Source organism: Chlorocebus sabaeus, chromosome 23, assembly GCF_047675955.1.
Source record: "Chlorocebus sabaeus isolate Y175 chromosome 23, mChlSab1.0.hap1, whole genome shotgun sequence".
NCBI classification, from domain to species: domain Eukaryota; kingdom Metazoa; phylum Chordata; class Mammalia; order Primates; family Cercopithecidae; genus Chlorocebus; species Chlorocebus sabaeus.
In genome coordinates, this window is record NC_132926.1 from 11,708,326 (window position 1) to 11,735,257 (window position 26,932).

Consider the following 26,932-nt stretch of genomic DNA (forward strand, 5'->3'; position numbering starts at 1 on the left):
AGGGAGGGTGACCAGGTGCACGTCACTCTAGCCCACCCCACTTCACACCACCCCAGGATTTGGGAATAAGATTGCGCTCTGAGAGTTAAACTTAAAAAAAAAATTAATATCCAGGATTGTATCTGAGAGCCCTCAAGCTGGCCTGAGAATGCAGGAACATATTAATGTATTTAAAGTAACAGCTAAACAAGCAACTCCCATCCTCTGACTCCACTTTTGATTGTAACCTGGCTTCCACATGGCTTCTAAGGAGAGCGGGTCCCAGTGAAGGGAGAGGAGTGTCTGGTCCCACTGTCAGTTCCATTTCCCGTGGTAAATTAATACACTGACATTCGGCTTACACATCAGTCTCGGTGAGCCTGGTTAGCATGAGTCAGCAGGCCTAAATCCCATTATTGTGGGGGGCACCACCAAGTTGGAAGGTATGACTGTGTTAAGGGTTAAGGCTTGACCCTGGGCTGGGGTGAATTCCCTGAGGATGAGCCACCCTGTGAAATTTCTGGGCAGTTGGCCGTTTACTGTCTCCTAACTTTGCTCCATCCTCACCTGGAGCCTTCCTTTCCAACCAGGTGATCTCCCTCTCATGTCCCTTTTATAGAGCTGGCCTTCCTTGTGTAGCCTCACATATGGGAAACTGCCTTATGAGCTCCCTTGGCATTGAGAAGAGCTTAGCCTTACGTGGGAAACCCCCCCCCAGGCCTTCAGAGCCTGCGCGGGTCTTACGTTTTTGAAGCCTCGATAAAGGACCTGCAACTCCCTCTTGGTGAAGTTGGTCTGGGCCTCAAGCTGCTCCAGTCCCTCGGGCCGATGGCAAACCATGGTCATCTCCAGCTCATCTTCAATCTTATCTGGAACCAGAGGAGATGGCATTGGAGTGGTTGAACTTGGGGGTCACTCTTGTTAGGTAACAATCTGGGCTGTCAAAAGAGTGGTGTCACGACCTGGGATCTAGGGCTGTGGGCTGGGTCGCACTGCCAATGGCCTTCCTATCTTGAACCCCACTTCCCTGCCCTGTCAGCCTCTGTGTCAGACACCACATGGCGGGGAGCTTCAGCTTTGGAGAGAAACATGTTCCCAGTGGAGGCGAAGGCAGAAGTGCTCAAAATAAATCCATATGAAAACATTTTCCTTGCTTTAAAAATAACTTCTTTGCGTATTCAAATTGTTTCCCATGGAAACTTCTGAATTTTCCAGAGACACAGGTAAGTAAGCAGAATGATAAACACCTCTAGACAGCAAAGGGAAACAAAATTATTTAAAGAAACAGTAAACTCTCACCATTTGGGCCAACTAGGAATGGATAGCATGATTTAGCAGAAAGTTCAGATTACGGCATGTTAAGTATTAATGATAAAAATCTGAATGTATTTACAGTTTATTGTTTTGTAATGTCTACTAGAGATCCTTAAATACTGGGAAAATATCTTAAATGGGAGCTACTTTGTACAAACCATTTGAAGGGCTCTAACAACAGTTGTAAGTAGTAGTTTAAGTATGCCTCCCGTATGGACTATAATGTAATATAAGATTGCATTAGTTATGTAGAAAATGTCTGTCAACTAAAGCAAGGAATCTGCCCATCTCCCACTGAAGGATCACAAAGTCCAAGTCAGTGGAATTTTCAACGTTTTACCATCACAGAGGGGTAGGTGAATGATTTCCTTTGGACCTTGCCAGAATGCTTTCTACAAACTTACACCAGTCAAGAATCAATTGCCATCTAACCTTCTCTGCCTGTTGTTGTCATGCAGACACAACCAAATCCATCTACTGAATGACTGTAAATCTGGGCTGGCAAGAATAGTGATGAGGACGGGCGGCTGCTGGGAACATGCATAGACCATGTATGTCTCACCCCGTGGCAACCCACAGCAAGCACAGGCTGAGTTTCCACATCGGAGAACAAGGTGAGCAGGTGCATTAAATTGTGTGCATTTCTCTCATCAGTGTTGGTCTCATTGCACCAGATTTTCCCTGCAATTGTCACTTTCCCTTTTGAGACTTTGATCCCAATACAAAAGGAATCCATCAAATTAAGTTTGTATCTTGTACATATCCCCAAAGGTGATGGATGTTCGTGTGAGGCTCCAGTAACTTAGTAACAACTCCTAATTGCCATCTTTCTCATATGCTGGGCAATACATGTCACCTTATCCTGCGGGACTAAGGCAGATGATTTGTTATAAATTAAATATTGTTTATGCCACAGAGAGACAAGTGGCCAATTTCCCCCAGAATTCATAATTCTTACAGAGCCTTTAATTATGGTTATGCTTGTAGCTAACAAGATAAGTAGCAATTATCTAAACACTGAAGCATTTCTATGTAAACGAAAGGGCTTATTCTCAAAAAGAAAGAAAGAAGAGAAAAATGCACATCAGTCTAATTCAGAATGCTTATATACATATTAATATTTTGCATCTATTTTAACCCATTTTAACAGAGAAATTGTTGGTTTAAATCTCCTAGTGTTAGATCTAAAAGCATTTTTATTTCTAAAATGCACATCTGTTTAATTGTGCATATATTCACAAGGAACTTCTGAAGGGGCTGCAGAGGTTTGCACATCCCTCCTTTTGCCCTTTAGGGATTCCCTGGGTACTGCCCGGGTGGCTTGAGTGAAGAAAGGAGATGAAGCAAAAAATCACATTAAAATGCAAATAAAGAAAATGGAAATATTGTATTTTTTGAGTAAACGAGGCATTCTTGAAGACATCCAGTATACCATTAGATTTATCTCAGGCAGAAGCATGAAAGGGTTTTTTGCGGTACTCTTAATTCCTTGATCTTCCTGTGACTGAATTCCTCACAAGCTCAGGGAAATTTCTTTGCGGGAGCTTGAGAGGCTCTTTCCGACTCAAGAAACAGTGCTTGTTTCCCATCACCTTCATAAAAAATGCACTAAGTAATTATTGCAATATCAGCTATTAAACCCACTTCATTAAGGAGAAACTGGACTTTATTAATAAATGAGTTGTTTGTTGTCTGGGCAGCAGGATCAATTTCCACATCAAACAGATTCTGTAGTATCTGCATATTTGGATACTGACTGCCAAGGTTTTGTTTTGTTTTTGTTTTCATCATTGGCTAAGTGTCATTTGTTTTTTGTTTTCATCATTGGCTAAGTGTCAGGCTGCGGTAACATCGGTTGTGGAAGGAAATTTACTTCTTTGGGGCTCAAGATGCTGGGAAGCAGCCTGCCTGTGGATGTTAAGACAGGGTTTAAAAGAGTGGCCCTGTCTTTCTTTCTTCTTTCTGTGACTGTATTTTGTAGTGAGAACTATAATTTATGTCACAATCCAGTATACACATATATATATGTGAAATGTTAATTAAATATTTTGAAACAAAAACTCCATGAAATGATCCCGTCCCTCACTCCAGTCTGTTTTAATGTATTCCTTTGTAAACGCGTGCTGGTTATGACTCTCACGGGTCACGACTTTTGATTGGACAGCACTGATTTAACTTGTCTGCAGCTGTGGCAACCTCATAGGGGTACCCGTGCTGCCGCTCTCACATCAGCTCTCCCTTCCTTTATTTGTATGTCTCATGGTGCTGGCCGCTGTAGATACATTCACAAGAAACTTTAGAGGTAACGGGCAGCAGTTTTCACCGCCCTCCTGTTGCCCCCCGGGGGTTCCCTGGATGAAGCCCAGGTAGTCCCAGTAAAGGAAGGAGAATGGCCCAGTACCCTGTGTGCAGGAGGAGAGAAGAGCGTGAACCCATGGGAAGCCTCCCTCACAGTTTCTTCTGAGGTTTGTTCAAAGTCTCTGATGCCAGATGTTGCTAGTCATTACTTTGTTATAAAAAATAATGATGAGCCAGTTACTAAGTCAGACTTGAGTTTGAATGGTTGAGATAAAAATTAACTTGAGATGTAATACTGTGGTGATAACTACATGACAAGAATAAATTAGAACACCTTCTGTTTGTAAAGTACTTTTAAGCCATTCAATGTTCTCATGCCTGTTGTTCCATAACCTTATGTGTGATGGGAGTGAGGGAACCATTGCCTGCGCATGTGATATTAAGAAGTGATTTTCTAACTGTGAATGCCTCACACGGTGATGAATACCTATCACTAGGGGCAAAGAGAGATGGAATCACCGACTCTAGAGGATGCTACACAGGAAATTCTCAGATTGAATAGTAGATGATTTAGATTAACTGATCCTTAATGTTTTGGGATCATAGACTCTTCTGAGTGTGGAATGAAGGCTTTAGACTCTCTCAGAAAAAAAATGCACAGTCACTGCACGTTTGCCTATTCAGTCATGTGTTGCTTACCAACAGGGATCCTGTCTGAGAAATGTGTTGTTAGGCAATTTTGCCATCGTGCGAACATTGTGGAGTCTACTCACACACACCTAGGTGGGGTAGCCTGCTACACACCTAGGCTGTATGGTGTGGCCTAGTGGCTACAAACCTGTACAACGTATTACTATTCTGAATACTGTAGGCAATTGTAACTCTCTGGTAAGTATTTTAAGTATTTGTGTATCTAAGCATACTAAATTTAGAGAAAGAAACTATGGTGTAAAAAATAAAAAATGGTACAACTATTAGGACATTTACCATGAATGGAAGTTACAGGACTGGAAGTTGCTCTGGGTGAGTCAGTGAGTGATGGTGAGTGAGTGTGAAGGCCTGGGATGCTACTAAACATGAGGTAGACTTTAGACACACTGTATGCTTAGGGTTATACTAAATTAATAAAAAAATTTTTCAGTAAGAAATTAACCTTAGCTTGCTCTAACTTTATTTTACAAACTATTTGATTTTTTTTTCAAACTTTTGGACTCTTGTGATAATACTTAACTTAAAATACACATTGCCTAGCTGTACAAAAATATTTTTCTTTATTTTCTTATTTTATAAGCTTTTTCTCTATTTACATTTTTTTTTCTTCTAAAACTTTATTTGTTTGTTACAAATGAAGACACAAACACACACATTAGCCTGAGACCACACAGGGTCAGGAACATCAAGATGTCACTGGGCAATAGGAATTTTTTAACTCAGTTACAATCTTATGGGACCACAATTGTGTATGTTGTATTGTTGATGGAAACGTCATCATGCAGAGCATGACTGTACTTTCAGTGAGTTTCTGTATCTTTAAACACATCCAGCCCATGCTAAGCTATTCCAGCGCAGGAGATCTCGTCTAAACCTTGTCACTAACTGACTTTGTCTGAGTCCTAAGTCACTGAGCAATGGGTGACAGATCTGGACCTAGAATCCAGCCAGACCAGGCCCCTTCATCATATCTGGTTTCCACATGTCCCCACAGTGGATTCTGCTTCCCTCAAGCACAAATTGCAAACCAGGTTGTAGCCAGCCTTGTTGCACCCCTGCTCCTACGAAGCTGTGTGCTTTTGTACTAGTTAGACCTGGACTGTGAGCAGTGGGAGGACCCGCACCGTGGGTCTTTTCCCCAGTGAGGTGTCCCCTCTGTCAGGCTCAGGACAGTGACCATGACCATCTCCTCACTGGACTGGCCAATAGTGCCTCCCTCACAGTGTCTCTGGGTTGGACTTTATACTTACCCATCTAGCTTTTTTTTTTTTTTTGAGATGGAGTTTTGCTCTTGTTGCCCAAGCTGGAGTGCAATGGTGCAATCTCGGCTCACTGCAACCTTCACTTCCCGGGTTCAAGCAATTCTCCTGCCTCAGCCTCCCAAGTAACTGGGATTACAGGTGTGCACCACCACGCCCAGCTAATTTTTTTTTGTATTTTTAGTAGAAACGGGGTTTCACCATGTTAGCCAGGCTGGTCTCAAACTTCTGACCTCAGGTGATCTGCCCGCCTTGGCCTCCCAAAGTGCTACAGACATGAGCCACTGCGCCCAGCTACCCGTCTATATTGAGATTACAAAATGTGATCCTTGGCTTGAGTGTGACCCAAAGATAGGTCTTGTTTGACCTGTAAAATGTGTCTTAATTATTTTGGAATTAGTTGTCCATGTTTAAAGATGAGAGATCTATGTACAAATATGGATGTCTGATTTGTCTTGGAAAATGGGATTATCTGACAACTTTGGTCTCAAATTTGGACACTTCAGCAGCCTACTAGAGCTGAACAGTGGCTGTCCCCTCTGGGCAGCCAGAGCCTCTAGGACACCCTGTTGTTCACCCCTGGCTCACAGAATTCATTTATGCTGCCTGCCCTGTGCAACAGGCATTGAGTTTTTGTTTTTTGATCTATACCTACTTACCCTCCCACCTACAAACCACATAGTCTACTCCTCACTGTTTATTTAAACACATGCCACTTTGTCGCACAAAGGACTTGAAGCCGATTATAGGAAATAAATATGAAATAAAAGGAGATAAAGTAATAAGAAAAACTGCCTCAGTAAATGTTGATTAGATTAGGAGGTGAAGACCATGGGGAAAAAGAGAACACAGAAATTCAGGCCATTTGTTTGAAGCAATTACTACACTTGAGCTGCAAATGGGCTCTGAGTTTTTACAAATGTCTGTGAAAGGAAAACGTAACCATTTCATAGGGGGAGCAAAGCTGTTCCTGTAGCTTGTCTCTAAAAGAACATTTCCAGCTGTTTCTATATACGTGGGGCTTGCTAACAAGGGGCACAGAAAGCTGGTGCATGAGAAGACTAATTATAAAACATGAACTTGATTAAGAAGCTCTGCCTTTGCAAGTCATGTGACCAGAGTCAAGTTAATTTAAACTGTTTTTTACCTCTCTGATACTGGTAATACCACCAGGCGATGTCTAGGAAAGAGTGAGAAAACATTTTACCAAATCCATTCATCAAAAAGCAAAACACACTTTTATTGTCCATGGAGAGAGGACGCTCTGAGGGTGTCCATGTCGCTGTCCAGCTTGACATATGTGAAGAGCCTCTCGGTAGCAGAGCTGAAGCTGAGCTCCCTGTCCTTTTCCCATGGTCAGAACAGGCAAGAGCAGTGGGTTGCCTCCCAGTGCCCATGGCTCCCGCAGGGGCTCATTGAACATGCCCTCAGCCATGCAGTCATGCAGCTTGCAGAGATGGGATGGCACAGTGCAGAGATGTGCGATGTTGGATGGGTCCTTGGAAACACCCACATGTTTGACTGAGGAGTGGCTTATAAGACACCCTCCACAATCAGGAGGTCCCCGTTCCCCCTCTCTGCTTCCTTGTGATTTGAAGCTGCATATCTTGTAGGATTATTTGTTTGCTCACTCAATAACTGTCAATGAAGTATCTACTAGGTACAAGTCAGTGAATAAAACAGCTCTGTTCTCTGCTTTCTTGGAGCTTACAGTCTACAAGTCTTTGCTTCTTTCTTCCCCCATTAAGCTTGATTAGTAACCAGATGCAGAAAAAGCAAAGGGCAGTTGCAGAAGAGGGTTAGCACATTGGGATGTGTGGCAGAGTGGATGCCGGCCAAGTCCCCCATTATGCTGAATATAAAATACAAGACAAAATGCCAGACCTGGAAAATTATCCATGGCACAGTGGAGCTGGGTGAGTCCAAGGTCCCAGGGAGTGCCACCAGATACTGTCCTGCTGGCCTTTGTGGGTCTATTTGGTGGTCGGCCTGATTTTCGTCTGTAGGCTCTTATTTGAACTTCCACCTGTCTTGCCAGCACCCTTGACCACGAGTGTGTAAGGCAGCCCAGCCACCATCTTGAGTGTGTATTAGTCTCTCTCCAGTCCCCCAATCTGCAACCCCAGACAACAGAGGCTTATTTTCCTGCTGCTTTTCAAAGTGATAGTATTGGTGAGCATCCATTGGAGTGTTTTCACTCATCTCCTGACCTGTATTCCATGGGAGAAACTTATTTTGCTGAATTTAGTTGCCCCTTTGATCATTCTGGTTAGGTGGCATTTGTATTTATTTATTTTTTATAAATATGCTTTATTTTTAGAGCTGTTTTAGGTTGCAGAAAAATTGCACAGAAAATAGAGAGTTTCTGTATATTCCATCCTCACAGTTTCTCCTATTATTCACATCTTGCATTGGTGTGGTATATTTGTTCCAACTGATGAACCGGTATTGATATGTAAATATTAACTAAAGCCCATAGTTTACATTAGAGTTCACTCTTTGTGTTGTACGGTTCTGTGGGTTTTGACAAATGCATGATGTCGTGTATCCACTGTTATAGCATTATGTAGAATAGTTTCACTGCCCTGAATACTTTGATAGCATTTTAATATAGATACGTTTAGAAATATGCATTGACATGCTCTGGTGTGCCAGGAATGTCATAGGTATTAGAAAAGAGATGAAAAGACATAATACCTGTTTACATGAATTCTCAGACTGGTGAGGAGGCATACACATAGACCATGGATTAGAAACTCAAATGCCAGTGGTCATCGGCAGGTAATTCAATCCTCCCACCTCAGCCTCTTGAGTAGCTGGAACTATAGGCATGTGTCACTATGCCTGGCTAACTTTTTTGTACTTTTTTTGTGGAGATGAGATCTTACTATATTGCCTAGGCTGGTCTCAAACTCAAGCAATACTCCTGCCTCGGCCTCCCAAAGTGCTAGGATTATAGGCAGGAGCCACTGTGCCCAGCCTAATTCAATTTCTAAGTAACTCATTTATCAAAAAAGCAACCTCATGGTAATTAAATCATGGTAATTTTGAACTAAATGATAATGAAAATATGACATATCAACACTTGTAGGAAGTTGTTCAAGCTGTACCCAGGGGAAAATTTAAAAGAACATGACATACTTGAGCTGTAAATAATTTACAGGACCGTGTGCATAAAAACACAGAATGTTGTGCTTCCTCTTCAAATTGTATTCCTAGTATTTGCAGTGGTTCATTTTCAATGTTGCCTGAACTGTATTGACTACATTAGACATTGTATTAATGATGGCATGCTGGCATTTGAAGATGTAATCTTTTCTTCCCCTTGAACATAGTTGATTGGTTCGTTCTGGATGCGTTTAGCATCATCTTTTTGGTTGACAGCGTTCCCTAATATAATCGGGGGCAAAAATCCTCGTTGGTGCTTTCATGGAGCAGAGAGGGGATGGGACGGAAAGTCCCATTTGGTCCTTCAGCTTTAAGTCTTAGATTCTTACAGCCAGGCTTGGAGGTGAGTCATAAGCCCACTCAGACCCACACAGTGCGTACAACTCATCAGCTCTGAGTTTTATAAACTTAACAACGAGCCCCAGGAGTGCTCAGCTAAGCCTTGATAAAGATTTTCTGAGTGTTCCACGTATTTTTTTTCAGTCTTCTCAGTTCAATAAAACCCAAATCATGTTTTGCTTCAAGCATTTGTTCTCTTAATCTTGAAACCCCTCCTGCTCCTTTTAAGCGAAATTGAATTTATACATTTCTCATTCATTTATATACCTCAGTCCTGAAAGTGTCCTGAAAAAAGGAGTTCTAAAAAAAAAAAAAAAAAAAAAATTCTTTGAGTGCTTCTACTTCCATTAGATGGAGTTTTCAAGATCAAATGACTTGGAAATTCTTCAATGTTTGGTGTATTTCAGTACACTGCTCTTTCTTTCCAAATGGGTGTGTTTTTAATGTGGCCTTCAGGTCAGCATAAACGTTGAGGTGGGTGGGGAGAGGAGTGTCAAATGTCCCTTGCAGCTTCTCAGGAGCAGGGCAGTGGTGGAAACTAATGGTCAGAAATGTAATGCAATTATTCAAAGTCCACAAAATCACTACACAGAATGTGACATAAGTCATAATTCTGTTTGTATGTGACAGTGTTACATTCATTCAGATATTTTCCAAGATTGAAGAAACAAATGGCTGGGAAAGGAATTATCTAGATTCCAGCATTAGAGGAAGCAGCATCCCTAACTGATGTTTCAGGACAAGGAGCAAAGCCATGTACATTAGGGACTCTCATGTGCCCTCACCACTGCAGCAGCCTTTTAGTCCAGCTAAGCCCATGGCCAGGCTGTAAGGTAGAAATGTCAGTTTCACTGCAGCAGCTCAACCTCAGGCACAGATCTCTAGAGGATGTTTTAAGTGGACCTTTTTGTCTGGGAAAGTACCCTGGGCTGAATTTTTTTTTTTTTTTTTTTTTTTTTGATGATTTACTTTAGTAGTTCCAGCAGTCTCTGCAGCTGTTGGAGGCAATTAGTCAAATGAGGTCCCAATCCTGCCACCAACTAGCATTCAGGTGGCAGTGGAGAAACTTCCCACTGTTTCTCCTTTGAACCCAGCTGGACACCACCCTGAAGTTCCAGTACATAGAGATAGCCAGTAAATGAACAATTGGTGACCTGTGTTGAAGAGAGAGGGCATGTTGCCTAGTGTGAGTGGGTCTACTATATTTCTGTGGGAAATAAGAGGATTAACATGGGTGGGATTCTATTACTCCTCTTGACTGAGGAGCTGAAATGAAAATTCATTGCAAATGAGAAGTGTCCAGGGAGAAAGGGTACTTTTAGTTTTAAGATGGAAAAATGAAGGGGCAGAGAGAGGTTGAAGGAATTGCTCAAAGGAAAAGTAAAATTGCCAGAAGAATAGTATTATCTCAGGTTAGCACAGAATTTTCTCATTGATGGAAACTCACTGGGTCCAGGTCAGGCTAAGATGTGAATAGCATATCTTTCGGCCTGCTTTCTGAAGAAGAGCCCATTGCTCTGCAGATAATTTGACAACTTGCTAAGTGATGGTTTCTGATTAGAGATCTAGCTTTGGTGGGCTGGTAAATATCTGACAATTGGCTCTTGGGGAGGGTGGAAAAGCCTGATTGATACAATTTTCCATTTTCCTTGGTGTAAATATTCCCTTCACGGCCCACTTCAGGCTGTTAGTGTGAAGTTGTTGAAATGAAATGATCATACTTTGGGAAGCACGGTATGATCCAGTTCTATCACATTACCGCCACTGTTTTAGAACAGCTGGCATATGTTTAACTGTCCCAAACAAGTGTGCTAAAGACTCCAAAACCAATTTCAGAGGGTAGGCTCAGGCCCTGTAATCAACACTAATAAACTCTTTCTTTGCTGTTCATGTGAACATCAATTTCTGTGCATGATACAGAATAATCACAAACAGGAACATAATGGAAGCTGGCCATGTGAGCTTTTGCTGGATTCAGTATTAATGTATCCTTGTATTAACTGCCTGTCTTGGTGAGCTCAGAGAGTATGGTAATAGTTTTAGAATTGATCTAATCATCTCACTGTCCCTAGGAGGTATATGGTTATTAGACTAATTCAAGCTAGAATCATACCCACCTTATAGCTATAAATCTTACTGAGATAAGGTATGTAAAATGCTCTACATGCATAGTACATGCTCAAAAATGTTATTTCCATCTTGTCATATATTTTTACTGTGATTTTAAGGGTCATTCTCAAGAACAGAATCCAATAGTCACGTCTGTTAAACACTGTCTCACTCATGATTGTGCCTTTCCTGATGGATCTAGTTAATTAATTGTGTTTCTCTTCAGTATAGGAAGATTTCCTTGTTCTGTTATTTGCTGTCAGCAACACACCTCAATTGTCAGTTGAGGTTGGACATGAGTGGGATAAAGTAAATATGATCATTTTATGTTAAAGGTAATGGCCGCCAGCAAACACAACCCTCTGGCTGAAAGAGTGTTGACCATCTCAGGCTGTGGAGCAGATCAGGGGGCCTGTGGGTGGTGGACACCAGAAGCATAGGACTTAGAACATTAGTGAACAGACATAACAACTGACGGCCACTAAGGACATTTCCTGGCTCTGTGTCCTCTGCCCTTAAGAATCTGGACAGTCCATGACCACTGTTACGGGCCGTCTTTTAGCTGGAGAAGTCAATTGAGCATTACCCTCCACTGGAACATCAACTCCCAGATGCAAGGAGTGCAGTCAGTTCATCTGAGAACGTATATCTGCCTGCCCAGAGGCAGGGAGAAGATGACAAGGTGCTATCCTCGCCAGGACTCAGCTCTGAAGCCTCTTAACTGTGCACTTAATAAATGAAGCCTTGGCAGACACACCTTGAATTATTAATGAAGTTATTCAGCTTTGATTGTTTCCTTCTTTTGGGGAAAGGTTATTCACTCAAATGCCTTTGATTAGACTACACAATACATCACAATTGGGCATATTTTATGTGCAACTTTATGGTGATAATAGTTCTGTCTCATTTAGAAGCAAATCAGACATTATGAACTTCGTGATTTATTAATGTATTGATTTCTATAAATGTCAGTGCATCTCACATCCCGCCAGAGAGCCCGGGAGCAATCAGTGAAGGGCCAATAAAAATGTAAAATGAAACCATCGTAAAAAGAGGAAATACTGCCTGTTTCCAAGCCCTGCTGCCTCTCTATATTGTTTCAGGGTCTACATCATTACCATGAAGGCATACCCCCACCCGTAAGGAAACAACCTTGATCGGGGGGCTCTGTCCTGCTTAAATCTATTTTAGATAAAAAAGAAGTTGTATGGCAGGAGAAATAAAAAACAAGAGGTGAAGAGTGGGATCTGGAGGGGCCCCAGGGCCGGTGCCCCGATTCCTCATCCTGGAGAAAGCAGGAAGAGGAGGAGGAATCCCTTTCCACCAGATTCGCTCCACAGCAACCGCCCACCTTCCTGCTGAGGAACCTTCAAGACAGAGCCTAGATTTTCCTGCTGGCACTAAAGAGTCCATGCTAGGGCCCTGGTCTACATTTCCAGCATGATTCCCCAGCACTCCCTGTCATGAGTCCTCTGCAATAGTCCCAGAATCTGCTGGTGCACAAACCCCTGTCTACCAGAGCATGTGATCATCTGGCATCAATCCTATCCACCCTTAAAACATGGCGTAAGTGCCATCTCCTCTGGGCAGCTCTCTCAGACCACTGCAAAAAAAGCTCTCTCTGTCCAAATTCCCAAAGCACTTATCATCTCTAGCAATCACCCGGCATGTATCAAAATCTACCTTTGAGTGTCACAGTTTTTATATACAAGGGTGGGGTGAGGGGAGATTGTGTCTTGTGCTTATTTTTGTTTCATTTTTGTTTTCAGTATCTTACTCCCTCTGTGATATCTAATATCTCCTTTGCACATAGAAAATGACTAGTAAGTGCTCATTATTTGCTAAAAGTGTGTAGCACTACAAGGAAATAATTAGAAAATATATTAAGAGTCCTGAGACAGTGGCCCAGGGAATATCTGAAAAGTATCTGGCTAATTTGGTGGGCAGTTTTGTAATCTGACAGTTTAGTTCAGAAATCACAATCTGGCAGCCCATGGGGTACTATTGTTTTGCTTCTTTTATTTTTTAAATTATATTATTATTTTCTTTTGGTAGAGATGGGATCTCAGTGTGTTGCCCTACTGGCCTTGAACTCCTTACCTCAAGTGATCCTCCTGCCTCTTAAAGCACTGGAATTACAGGTGTAAACTACCACCCCTGGTCTGTTTCACTTCATTTGAGTGTGAACTTTATCAACATTTATTTCACATAGAAATATGAACTTTTGGCTTTCCTTTAGAAATCTGAAATTATGGCCATGCCAGGCCCACATTCCCACATGGCAACCACAGTCCCCACTACTCCCTATTACATTTCCAACACTAAAACCAAGAGCTGTTGTTAGAGTCATCATCACCCATTTGTATACCTGAATCTGCAATTCCTGTTTAACAATTCCTTTCCTCTGCCTCCTACCATGTTTTCCCAAGTGACTTTTATGTGTTTTGTGATGGTCTAGAGGCATGACAGACTTCATTTTTTGGAGTCCCAAGCAACGTGGTGAAGACAGGATGCTGCCCTGTGATTAAAGAATCAAGGGGGGCGTGCCCAAGGTGGCCAAATAGGAACAGCTCCAGCCTCCAGCTCCCAGTGTAGGCGACACAGAAGACGGGTGATTTCTGCCATTTTCAACGGAGGTACCGGGTTCATCTCACTGGGGCGTGTTGGATGGTTGGTGCTGGTCCACGGGTACAGCCCGACCAGCGAGAGCTGAAGCAGGGCGAGGCATCGCCTCACCTGGGAAGCTCAAGGGGGAAGAGAATTCCTTTTCCTAGCCAAAGGAAATTGAGACACACAACACCTGGAAAATCGGGTAACTCCCACCCTAATACTGCGCTTTACCAAGGGTCTTAGCAAACGGCACACCAGGAGATTATATCCCACACCTGACCTGGAGGGTCCCATGCCCACGGAGCCTCCCTCATTGCTAGCACAGCAGTCTGATATCTAACTGCAAGGCCTCAGCGAGGCTGGGGGAGGGGCGCCCGCCATTGCTGAGGCTTAAGTAGGTAAACAAAGCCGCCAGGAAGCTCGAATTGGGTGGAGCCCACCACAGCTCAAGGAGGCCTGCCTTCCTCTGTAGACTCCACCTCTGGCGACAGGGCATAGCTAAACAAAATCAGCAGAAACCTCGGCAGAGGTAAATGTCCCTGTCTGACAGCTTTAAAGAGAGCAGTGGATCTCCCAGCACGGAGATTGAGATCTGAGAACAGACAGACTGCCTGCTCAAGTGGGTCCCTGACCCCTGAGTAGCCTAACTGGGAGACATCCCCAACTAGGTGCAGACCGACACCTCACACCTCACATGGCTGGGTACATCCCTGAGAGGAAGCTTCTAGAGCAAGAATCAGACAGCAACACTCGCTGTTCAGCAATATTCTATCTTCTGCAGCCTCTGCTGCTGATACCCAGGCAAACAGGGTCTGGAGTGGACCTCAAGCAAATTCCAACAGACCTGCAGCTGAGGGTCCTGACTGTTAGAAGGAAAACTAACAAACAGAAAGGACACCCACACCAAAACCCCATCAATACACCACCATCATCAAAGACCAAATACAGATAAAACCACAAAGATGGGGAAAAGGCAGTGCAGAAAAGCTGGAAATTCAAAAAATCAGAGCGCATCTCCCCCTCCAAAGGAACGGAGCTTATTGCCAGCAATGAAACAAAGCTGGATGGAGAATTACTTTGATGAGTTGAGAGAAGAAGGCTTCAGTCGATCAAACTTCTCAGACCTAAAGGAGGAACTATGTAACCAGCACAAAGAAACTAAAAACCTTGAAAAAAGATTTGACAAATGGCTAACTAGAATAACCTATGTAGAGAAGTCCTTAAAAGAACTGATAGAGATGAAAACCATAACACGAGAACTATGTGACAAATACACAAGCTTCAGTAACCGACTCGACCAACTGGTAGAAAGAGTATCAGTGATTGAAGATCAAATGAATGAAAGAAGCAAGAAGAGAAGTGTAGAGAAAAAAGAGTAAAAAGAAATGAACAAAGCCTCCAAGAATTATGGGATTATATGAAAAGACCAAATCTACGTCTGATTGGTGTGCCTGAAAGTGATGGGGAAAATGGAACCAAGTTGGAAAACACTGCAGGATATCATCCAGGAGAACTTCCCCAACCTAGTAAGGCAGGCCAACATTCAAATTCAGGAAATACAGAGAACACCACAAAGATACTCCTTGAGAAGAGCAACTGCAAGACACATAATTGTCAGATTCACCAAAGTTGAAATGAAGGAAAAAATGTTAAAGGCAGCCAGAGAGAAAGGTTGGGTTACCCACAAAGGGAAGCCCATCAGACTAACAGCAGATCAGCAGATCTCTTGGCAGAAACTCTCCAAGCCAGAAGAGAGTGGGGGCCAATGTTCAACATTCTTAAAGAATTTTCAATCCAGAATTTCATATCCAGCCAAACTAAGTTTCATAAGTGAAGGAGAAATAAAATCCTTTACAGACAAGCAAATGCTTAGAGATTTTGTCACCACCAGGCCTGCCCTAAAAGAGATCCTGAAGGAAGCACTAAACATGGAAAGGAACAACAGGTACCAGCCATTGCAAAAACATGCCAAAATGTGCAGTCCATCGATGCTAGGAAGAAACTGCATCAACTAACGAGCAAAATAACCAGCTAATATCATAATGACAGGATCAAGTTCACACATAACAATATTAACCTTAAATGTAAATGCACTAAATGGTCCAATTAAAAGACACAGACTGGCAAATTGAATACAGAGTCAAGACCCATCAGTTCGCTGTATTCAGGAGACCCATTTCACATGCAGAGACACACATAGGTTCAAAATAAAGGGATGGAGGAAGATCTACCAAGCAAATGGAAAACAAACAAACAAAAAAAAGCAGGGGTTGCAATTCTAGTCTCTGACAAAACAGACTTTAAACCATCAAAGACCAAAAGAGACAAAGAAGGCCATTACATAATGGTAAAGGGATCAATTCATCAGGAAGAGCTAACTATCCTAAATATATATGCACCCAATACACGAGCACCCAGATTCATAAAGCATGTCCTTAGAGACTTAAAAGAGACTTAGACTCCCATACAATAGTAATGGGAGACTTTAACACCCCACTGTCATTATTAGACAGATCAACAAGACGAAAGTTAACAAGGATATCCAGGAATTGAACTCAACTCTGCACCAAGCAGACCTAATAGACATCTACAAAACTCTCCACCCCAATGCAACAGAATATACATTCTTCTCAGCACCACATCGCACTTATTCCAAAATTGACCACATAGTTGGAAGTAAAGCACTCCTCAGCAAATGTAAAAGAACAGAAATTATAACAAACTGTCTCTCAGACCACAGTGCAATCAAACTAGAACTCAGGACTAAGAAACTCAATCAAAACTGCTCAACTACACGGAAACTGAACAACCTGCTCCTGAATGACTGCTGGGTACATAACGAAATGAAGGCAGAAATACAGATGTTCTTTGAAACCAATGAGAACAAAGATACAACATACCAGAATCTCTGGGACACATTTAAAGCAATGTGTAGAGGGAAATTTATAGCACTAAATGCCCACAAGAGAAAGCAGGAAAGATCTAAAATTGACACTCTAACATCACAATTAAAAGAACTAGAGAAGCAAGAGCAAACACATTCAAAAGCTAGCAGAAGGCAAGAAATAACTAAGATCAGAGCAGAACTGAAGGAGATAGAGACTCCAAAAAAAATCAATGAATCCCAGAGCTGGTTTTTTGAAAATATCAACAAAATTGATATACTGCTAGCAGGACTAATAAAGAAGAAAAGAGAGAAGAATCAAATAAATGCAATAAAAAATGATAAAAGGGATATCACCACTGACCCCACAGAAATACAAACTACCATCAAAGAATACTATAAACACCTCTATGCAAATAAACTAGAAAACTTAGAAGAAATGGATAATTTCCTGGACACTTACACTCTCCCAAGACTAAACCAGGAAGAAGTTGAATCCCTGAATAGACCAATAGCAGGCTCTGAAATTGAGGCAATAATTAATAGCCTACCAACCAAAAAAAGTCCAGGACCAGAAGAATTCACAGCCAAATTCTACCAGAGGTACAAGGAGGAGTTGGTACCAGTCCTTCTGAAACTCTTCCAGTCAATAGAAAAAGAGGGAATCCTCCCTAACTCATTTTATGAGGCCAACATCATCCTGATACCAAAGCCTGGCAGAGATACAACAAAAACAGAGAATTTTAGACTAACATCCCTGATGAACATCGATGCAAAAATCCTCAATAAAATACTGGCAAACCGAATCCAGCAGCACACCAAAAAGCTTATCCACCATGATCAAGTGGGCTTCATCCCTGGGATGCAAGGCTGGTTCAACATACACAAATCAATAAACGTAATCCAGCATATAAACAGAACCAAAGACAAAAACCACATGATTATCTCAATAGATGCAGAAAAGGCCTTTGACAAAATTCAACAGCCCTTCATGCTAAAAACTCTCAATAAATTCGGTATTGATGGAACGTATCTCAAATTAATAAGAGCTATTTATGACAAACCCACAGTCAATATCATACTGAATGGGCAAAAACTGGAAGCATTCCCTTTGAAAACTGGCACAAGACAGGGATGCCCTCTCTCACCACTCCTATTCAACATAATGTTGGAAGTTCTGGCTGAGGCAATCAGGCAAGAGAAAGAAATAAAGGGTATTCAGTTAGGAAAAGAAGAAGTCAAATTGTCCCTGTTTGCAGATGACATGATTGTATATTTAGAAAACCCCATTGTCTCAGCCCAAAATCTCCTTAAGTTGATAAGCAACTTCAGCAAAGTCTTAGGATATAAAATCAATATGCAAAAATCACAAGCATTCTTATACATCAGTAACAGACAAACAGAGAGCCAAATCATGAATGAATTCCCATTCACAATTGCTTCAAAGAGAATAAAATACCTAGGAATCCAACTTACAAGGGATGTAAAGGACCTCTTCAAGGAGAACTACAAACCACTGCTCAGGGAAATAAAAGAGGACACAAACAAATGGAAGAACATACCATGCTCATGGATAGGAAGAATCAATATCGTGCCACCATGCCCAGCTAATTTTTATTTTTTATTTTGTATAGATGAGTTTATCACTGTTTCCCAGGCTGGAATTATTTTTTAAAAAATAATGTTTGTTTACAATTGAGCAAAGTAACAATGGAGGAAAGGAATGGGTTACCATGCGAACTTAGACAAGAAGAACTAAACATAACCACAAGGCTTCTCTGTGGTGGCCTTGACACTGAGCCTGGAAGGAGGAGAAGGAGACCAACAGGTGAGGAGTGAGGGAGAGCGTTCTGGGCAGAGGGAACCCTACAAGGAACCCTTGGAGAAAGAAGATATCTCATCTAGGGATGAGAGGAGGCAGGTGTGTCTGGAGGCTGGGATGAAGGGAATAAGGCCCAGAGGAGTGGGAGGCAGGCGTGGACCACATTGTGCCAGATTGGGAACCCATGTTAACAGTTTTAGGGACAGCCAACAGCAAAGAAAATGCAGTTTTGTTGTTATTTTAGGAAAACTGAAACAAACTTGGTCCCTCCCATTTACTGGGGCTTCACGGAGGATGGCTCTGCGGGGTCAGCTCTCAGCCTGCTGGCTTTGCGTCCTTCCTCTCCTTGCTGGCTTATGGCAATCGAGGGCCTGTGACATAGGCCCTACAAGTGATGGGAAGGGGAAGGAAGTCTGGTTCTCCTATCAGTTAATAAAGCCTACAATTTGGGATGTTTGAGGCTTCAGTTGGCATACAAGGGCACCTGGCAATTCTCCTTTAGAATGCCAAGGGCTGAGTTGGGCTCAACTGCAGAACTGACTCTGTGGTATCAAGAATATGATAAGGCTGGAGAAAATCTCCTGGGACTGTGAGACTTTTTTTTTTTTTCTTGAGACAGAGCCTAGCTCTGTCACCTAGGCTGGAGCACAGTGGCACGATCTCGGATCACTGCAACCTCCGCCTCCTGGATTCAAGCAATTCTTCTGCCTCAGCCTCCCAAGCAGCTGGGACTCCAGGCCCATGCCACCATGCCTGGCTAATTTTTGTATTTTTAGTAGAGATAGGGTTTCACCATATTGGCCAGACTGGTCTTGAAGTCCTGACCTCGTGATCTGTCCATCTTGGCCTCCCAAAGTGCCGGGATTACAGGCGTGAGCCATTGCACCCGGCCAAGACTTTTTTTCTAGCTGATCAGTAGCTTTCTCCTTTATTCTTATTTTAGTTACCTCATGACCCTGCACCAGGAAACAGGTCTTTGTAGTTGTCATTAAAATGGGGAAGATTAAACATGCAAAGGACATTATTGAAGCAAAGTTCAAGAAGGTGGGAGGCAATGGGATGAGGATCAGAGATGTGGGGACCCTGTACAGATTTCAGATTAGTTCTCAGAAAAATTCCCAGAAGTGCAAGAAAAAGCAAGGGTTATAAAATAGAAAATATCTATCATGTACCCATCTTCTCTGTGTCAATCTGTCTCATCTCTGTCTATATCATCTCTCTCTTAGATAATAAACATTTTAATATTGGTGATGTCTGAGAGTTAGGGTTATGGATGGCTGCTACATTCTTTTTTGCTTACATGCATTTTCTAAATTTTCTGCAGAGAGGTCTGGGAAGCTAGGCAGGTAAGAGTGGAGATCCTCCAGCTTGGAGATCTTCATGTAGCCATGGCAACATGTCGTGTTTATCAATTTCAGTTTCAACATCTGGGAAATGGTGGGAATAATCCCTACTTTACAAGGCTCTTGTCAGATTTAAATGAGATAATGAATGGCAGTGCAATTGGTGTGGCGGTATAGACTCAATAAATATTAAACAATGACTAACAATCCGTTTCTGCCTTGTGAAGAAAGACAGCTTGGCTAGAAGCAGTGGGTTAGACAGGATGCCTTCCTTCTGGAGGAGGCATTTCTGAGACAGTGGTGAGTAGGGTGGGGTAGTGCAATTGGGAATGTTGCGGGTAGGGATCTTGTGGTGATCAGAATGGCAGCTGACATTTTAGAAGCATTTCCCAGTGCCTAGGGCTTCATGTGCACTATCTCATGTGACTTTCCTAAAAGCGGTGAGGTATATTCTGCCCCCCTTTTAAAGACAAAGAACTGGAGACTTAAGGATGTAAGGTCATCTGCCCAGGGCCACAGTTAATAAACAGCAGAGGTGGGGCTCAAATACAGGTCTGCTTGATGCCAAAGCCCATGTTCTTAACTGCGGCATTACAGTCCATGAACTTTATAGCCACATAGAACTAGGTTAAGATCCCAGCTTTGCCACTTGATACCTGGTGGCCTTGGGTAAGTCACTGTCCCTCTCTGAGCCTCAGTTGGCTCTTTTAGACAGTGGCTGTGATCTAACTCCTGTCTCATTGTCCCCATGAGGATCGAATGTGGCAAGGGTTGTGATACCCGGGTACCCAGCAGTGCTTATCAGGTGGCGGTTTTCTGGCCCCTCTTCTAGGTTCTGGAGAGGACATTCCCGTAGCACTTGGGTCTTCTGAGGCAGCATCTCAAAGCTGCGCTGCTGAAAATGCAATTTTTCGCTCTAGCTTGTATGGATAGATTTTTAATATTTAATTAGGAAGACCTTCCACTTGGAGAAAGGGCAGGACTTGTTATTAAATCCCTGCTGCTCGGTCTCCCTCACTTGCCCATGGGATTATTCATTCATTTCCAGTCACACAATTTAATATTGCAACAGCTAATGGGGAGATGTTGATAATTTGTAAAAACTGGTTGGTGCCAAGGCCGTTGGGGAAGGTCCACACCCAGACCTGCTATGGGGGCCAAAGCAGATTCTCAGGAGATGAGGGTTCCTGAGAGCTTTATGTTCATTATCTGCAAACATTCATCTTGCACCTTCTGAGTGCTGCATGCCATGCTGGGAGCCATGAGGATCAGAAAGAAGTTCACGGCACAGTGGCATCTTCAAGGAGCTAGGACCCCTGAATGCATTATAGGGCTGGGCTCTGCAGCCAGACAGATGGGGTTCAAAATGCCTCCTCGGACATTTCCTAGCTGGGGCACTGGGCATTAACCTCTTGGGGACTCAATTTCATGTACTCACCATTTCTTCCTGAGACTACTGCAAAGTATCAGCCTGTAGGCTCAACCTTACCAATGGGTTCTCTAAAGAACAGCTAGAAGAACCTCTCTTAAAGAGTCATTCATGGAACACATAACTACTAAGTATCTAATACGTGCAAGGCACTTTGGCAGGCACTGTGATGATTACAGTGGTGAGCAGGACAGGCTTGGTCCTTGTTCCCAGATCTTATGATTTGGTGCATGAGGGACTTAACCTAAGAATCACAGACACAAACATAAAATGACAGCTGTGAGAAGTGCTGCAAGGGAGAGCTATTTGGTGCTCTGGGATGGGGGCCAGGGAAGGGTGCCCTGGTGTAGTGCAGGCATTCAAGGGAGGCTTCCCTGAGAAGTGACGGTGGGCCTGAAATCCCAAGGAGTGGAAGGTGACTAGATAGGAAGGAAGGGGTGTGTGTGTATGTGTGTGTGAGAGTGAGAGAGAGGGAGAAGAGGAGGAGGAGGAGGAGGAGGAGGAGGAGGAGGAGGAGGAGAGAGAGACAGAGAGAGAGAGAGAGAGGCAGATTCTATGTGTACAGAGAGGATGGGGAGAGCTTTTAGGAGCCTCCTGTGCAGAAGTTCTGGAGCAGAAGGAAATGTGCATTCTAGGGAAGTACATCTGACTGTCCTTATGCCAAAGCCTTCAATGGCTTCTTACTGCTTGCAGGGAAAAGGCCATGCTCTTTACCAAGGTCTTTTATGATCTTCTCCTTGATTAGCTCACAGGTTTTATCTCTCCTACACAAAGTCACCGTGCTACACAGACACGCACAGTCACTTTCTGTGAATACTTGCTGTTCCCACAACAGGATTTCCTGGTTGACGCTTCCACATCTTTGTATGTCAGGTGCCTGAAGGGGTTATTTCCTGGGTTTCTCTAAGCCTATCCCATGCCTTGCATACCTCCAGGGGCTCTATTTATCTGGGCTACAATGTGCATGGTGCCCAGGGAGTTGTGCAGTGTGCAGCTCTCTCTCAAATCTCATTTCAAGGGCTACTTCCTCTGAAACTGAAGTTTTTCTGTCTTCCCCAGGCAGTATCAATGTGACAAGACCCCTCTCCTGCAGCATCCATCCCACTGCAAGACAAAAAGACAAAGATTCTTCTGTCTTTCCTAGGCTGTGGGTCGTTTGAGAGTATGGCCATTCAGCCACTCATTTAACAAATATTTATTGAGCTCCTACTCTGTGCCAGGCTTGGGTCCAGGCACCAGCAATATGGCCCCAAATAAGTCAGGCCCATCCTCTGTTCAGCAGGAATGACATGTTAAAATGCTGACATCAATGACTACGCAATTAGAAATCATCTTTTGTGCAGTGAAGGAAAAGAGTGAGGGAAGTGTGTGAAGGGAAAACCAGAAGGAGCCTCTTTTGAGTTAAGAAGGAAGGAGAGTCTATGAACATTACGAGGTGAATCATAAAGGTGAGAAGTGGTAGGAAAACAGTTTCAGGAAGAGAGAACAGCATGTGCAAGGATTATGAGATGAGAAAAAGCCTGGCCTTTTCTTTTTTTTTTTTTTTTTTAGACAGAGTCTTGCTCTGTCACCAGGCTGGAGTGCAGTGGTGCAATCTTGGTTCACTCTCACCTTCTACTCCCTGGTCCAAGCGATTCTCCTGCCTCAGCCTTCCAAGTAGCTGGGATTACAGGCGCATGACACCATGCTTGGCTAATTTTTGAATTTTTAGTAGAGATGGGTTTTCACCATGTTGGCCAGAATGGTCTCAATCTCCTGACCTTGTGATCCTCCCACCTCGGCCTCCCAAAGTGCTGGGATTACAGGCGTGAGCCACTTTGCCTGGCCTCAGATGCTAACTGGGTGGACCATTCGCCTGTCTGACAAGGACTTGGGCTCTTATCTTTAAAGCAATGGGAAGCAGAAATATTGAGTGTGTAATTGCCTCAAACCGGAAGTTTACCCAAGTGTCCAACAGTAAAATGGATGTTAAAATATTCACACAATGAAATGTTACACAGCAACATGAATGAATCAACTATGACAGTGTCCAACATTTGGATGAATATACAGTGTAAAATCAAGGGAAATTAACCAGTGTGGCTAGAAGTCAGGATAGCAGTTACCTTTGGGGAGTAATGAATCAAATGTGGCAAATAGGGGGCTTCTGGAATGCCTTGATCTTCTTTCCCCCTTCTGTTTCTTTTTAATCTGGGTTCTGGTGCAGATTATATTTAGAGGAATGTTTTTATTTTTTAAAATTTAATTTAAAAATAAATGCAGAAGGGCTGGGCGCTGTGGCTCAAGCCTGTAATCCCAGCACTTTGGGAGGCCGAGACGGGTGGATCACGAGGTCAGGAGATCGAGACCATCCTGGCTAACACAGTGAAACCCCGTCTCTACTAAAAAATACAAAAAGAAAAAAAAAACTAGCTGGGCGAGGTGGCGGGCGCCTGTAGTCCCAGCTACTCAGGAGGCTGAGGCAGGAGAATGGCGTGAACCCGGGAGGCGGAGCTTGCAGTGAGCTGAGATCCGGCCACTGCACTCCAGCCTGGGCGACAGAGCGAGACTCCGTCTCAAAATAAATAAATAAATAAATAAATAAATGCAGAAGGACCTGCTTGGAGAGTGTTGCAACCGTCTGGATGAGAGATGATGTTAACTTTGAAAGAGACAGATGAGGGGCAGATCTGGAATCTCTCTGACAGAGAAACCACCAGACTTTCTGATGTTGGGTGGCCAGCAGATGGGCATTAGAGGAAGGGCTTGGGAGGTGACAAGGAAGACTATCCAGGCTTTAGCAGTTGGGTGGATGGTGGAACGGTGCTGTGAAGTGGGGAAGGCTGGAGAGAGCTGTGCCACACTTCCCTGCCCGGGCCCCAGTGATGATGAGGTTGTTCTAGAGAATGGGTTTGATTAATACTGACTTGCAAGTCAATAACACGATGACCAGTCCTTGGAAAGCAGCTAATTTACTGCCTTTGAGTTCTAAAAATCTCATCTTCTTGAAGATTTTTCAGAATTAGCTGTTCTTTAAACGCAACAGCTTTTTGCGGACAGGACTCAGGGACCTTTGTCACATGGACAACACTGTTTATTCCCTTTTGATGTGCAGTGCCACGTTATGGGCACAGACATGTATGTGTGACCCTTTCGGGCATCCTTTGTGATTCTGGGGGTCGAGAGGAAAGAAAAGAGCAGTTAAAAAGAGCCCCTCTCTGGACGGTGCTGTGTTGAATGCATTTCCTAACTAACCTCAGGAAGATTATTTTTTAAATTTCCATTTTCTTTCTTATGAGGGCTTGGCTATTAGTCACTGAGTGGCAGAGTTGGAATCTGAACTGTAATCATGCCACACTGCTTCCATCTGACCAGGGATGAGGGCCTAGGGCTCACTGGTGTGTGAGGGGGTGACAGAGACCATTTCCTCATTTCAGTCTCCGTGATGGCAGGAGGGAGTCCTGACGCTTAGAAAGTGCTTAGAGATCTCCAAAAGAGAGCTGCCGTAAGGTTCTGTTTTACCATTTTAAAAAACATTTGCCCATAATGTCTCTTTATAGGATAATAAAAATGAACCATGTGTGGTTCATTGGAAAACATCTCTCAGGGTTATTAAAAATATATGAATATGAATTTTTACTTTAAGATGGGATGGCTATATTATTCAAAATTGTAAGCCAAAATGTATTATCTATTATTAATTTATTTTTAATAGTCATCTTTCTTATAGATTAGCATTCTAATTACTTCTGAAAAAGTGGGCAGCAGTGAGGCAAGGTTTCCAGTGAAAATTGTCCTGAGATAAATTGAGGTCTTTGGCTGGAGCACTTCAGCCTTTTCCCCATTCTTGAGCAATGGCACCTGTCATCCCGGAGGGTCCAGGCCAAGATTCTCATCTAGGCTAGATCTGCCTGAAGAGTTTAAGGCTCTGCTCAGGAGTGAACGGAGGAGCTGCTCTCCACCACGTTCCTGCTAAGGTGCTGTCCAAAGGCCACACCGATGAAGGCCGGCAGCACAGAACTGCCTCCAGCCTGCTTCTCGCTGCTGTCCTCCTCCAGGCTGCCACCCCTTCCTCAGACCCCCTCCGCTTTCTTCTTGCTAATCCTTCCTCCAAGCCCAAGATAAAAAGTGTCTGCTGCAGTAAATGCAGCTCACGTGATATGACAGGGGAATTTATGGGGTATTTCAAATACTTTCTATAATTGAAAAATCTCAGCATTTATAGTTTGATTGAAGCTTGTTCATGTCAATTCAAAGCAGTTCATGTTGATGGAGGGCCTTCTGTGCTTAGGTGAAGAGCTGGGTGCTAGACCCAGGGAGTTTGAGTGGCTTGGCTCTCATACCTGTCACCTGTGCACTGTGCAGCTTCCGCACATTCTTCACCTGCCCGCTGGTGTTGCCTGGTCTGTGAAGGACACTTACTTCTCAGGGTCTTCACGAGGATTAGGTGGGTACCCAGAGCATGGCACACAGAGGATGTGCAGCAGATGGCAGCTTATTTCATTTCCCTCCCATCTATTCCTGTGTGACGAGGGAGGGTTGGTGGACTGAGTGGGGGCTTCCGGGTCACTCCACATGGTGTCAGCCTGACTCCATCTTGAAGGGACAACGTGTGCGTGTGTCAGGGAGATGGGGCTGGCCCATCCCCAGGGATGCCAGCACAGGGCAAAGAACACTGACCGGGGGAGGGGATGAGAGGGCGAGGGAGTGGGATGGGAGACCTGGGTTCCCGGAACACATCCCCAATTCTGGGTTCGGCATTTCCATTCTCTGGGTGTCAATTCCCTCTGCAATAAAAAGGAGTGGGGAGACACCGAATTTCTACTCATGTAACCTTGGGCAGTTCTCTCCGTATTTTTAGTTTATTAACCAGTGATGGATCTATTCTCCAGAAACTTCTCTAAAGTCATCTCAAACTTATGCTATTTTAAATTTATATTAATTTCCTCTGGAGATAGCAAGTTTCATTAAGTTTATGAGTTTTGGGGAAGGCAAACTTCTTTTAATCGGTCCTAGTTTACTCCTTTTAGTCTTCTAATTTTAGTATTTTATGATTTGCTCAACATTCATGCATTTGTTTAACCAGCATATAAGCATATCCATGCTCCACATATTCAGATTTTCAGAAAGGGAAGATGTGTAGAATTTATTGAATACCTACTATGTAAAGACATACTAAGTGTGTTCACATTTGTCAATCTCCATTTACCTTCCCAACAATCTTAGGAGGTGATATTAATATCCCCAGTCATTAGACAAGCTAAGTCTCAAGTGGTGTTTCGGCGCCCCCTCCAGGACCTTGCCCTGCATACTGGTGCCTGGAGGGAAGTGTTGGGAGCTGAGGAGGAACGCTTAAATGATTCCCAGGGTCACACAGGGAGTAAGTGCATGAACTGGCATCTGAAGCTAGCTCTTGCCTTCTGTAATTCTGTAATGTAATGTTGCAGTGTATTGTTGCAATCTTGTAATATCGTGCCCCTTCTTTCTGCCTTCCTTATCCTCTTTATATATCAGAGAGATGGAAACTATTATTTCTGGAGCTGCTCAGCATTGATTCTTTGCTTCTCCAGGCCTGGGGGATTTATTTTCAAAACTCCCTGCTTTGCCTGAAAAGGCTTGGGAAAAGCTTGGAGTGGAAATTACAGAGGAGGGGATCTTCCAGGGGTCCCACCCAGCAGCCTGCTTCTT

The 26,932-nt window shown here is 43.3% G+C and overlaps 1 protein-coding gene across 3 annotated transcripts in view; it reads right to left on the reverse strand.

The window, feature by feature from the left end:
* The window catches only part of KCNIP1 (potassium voltage-gated channel interacting protein 1), a 233,040-nt gene that overhangs the window by 17,093 nt on the left and 189,015 nt on the right, over positions 1–26,932 (reverse strand). For 2 of the 3 annotated variants that reach the window (XM_008015278.3, XM_008015280.3), the window contains one exon: positions 724–848. In XM_008015278.3, coding sequence (XP_008013469.1) covers positions 724–848 — 125 coding nt within the window. Of the gene's footprint in view, positions 1–723; positions 849–6,708; positions 6,742–26,932 lie in introns of all 3 variants that reach the window. The other variant, XM_008015276.3, reaches the window with a different exon arrangement.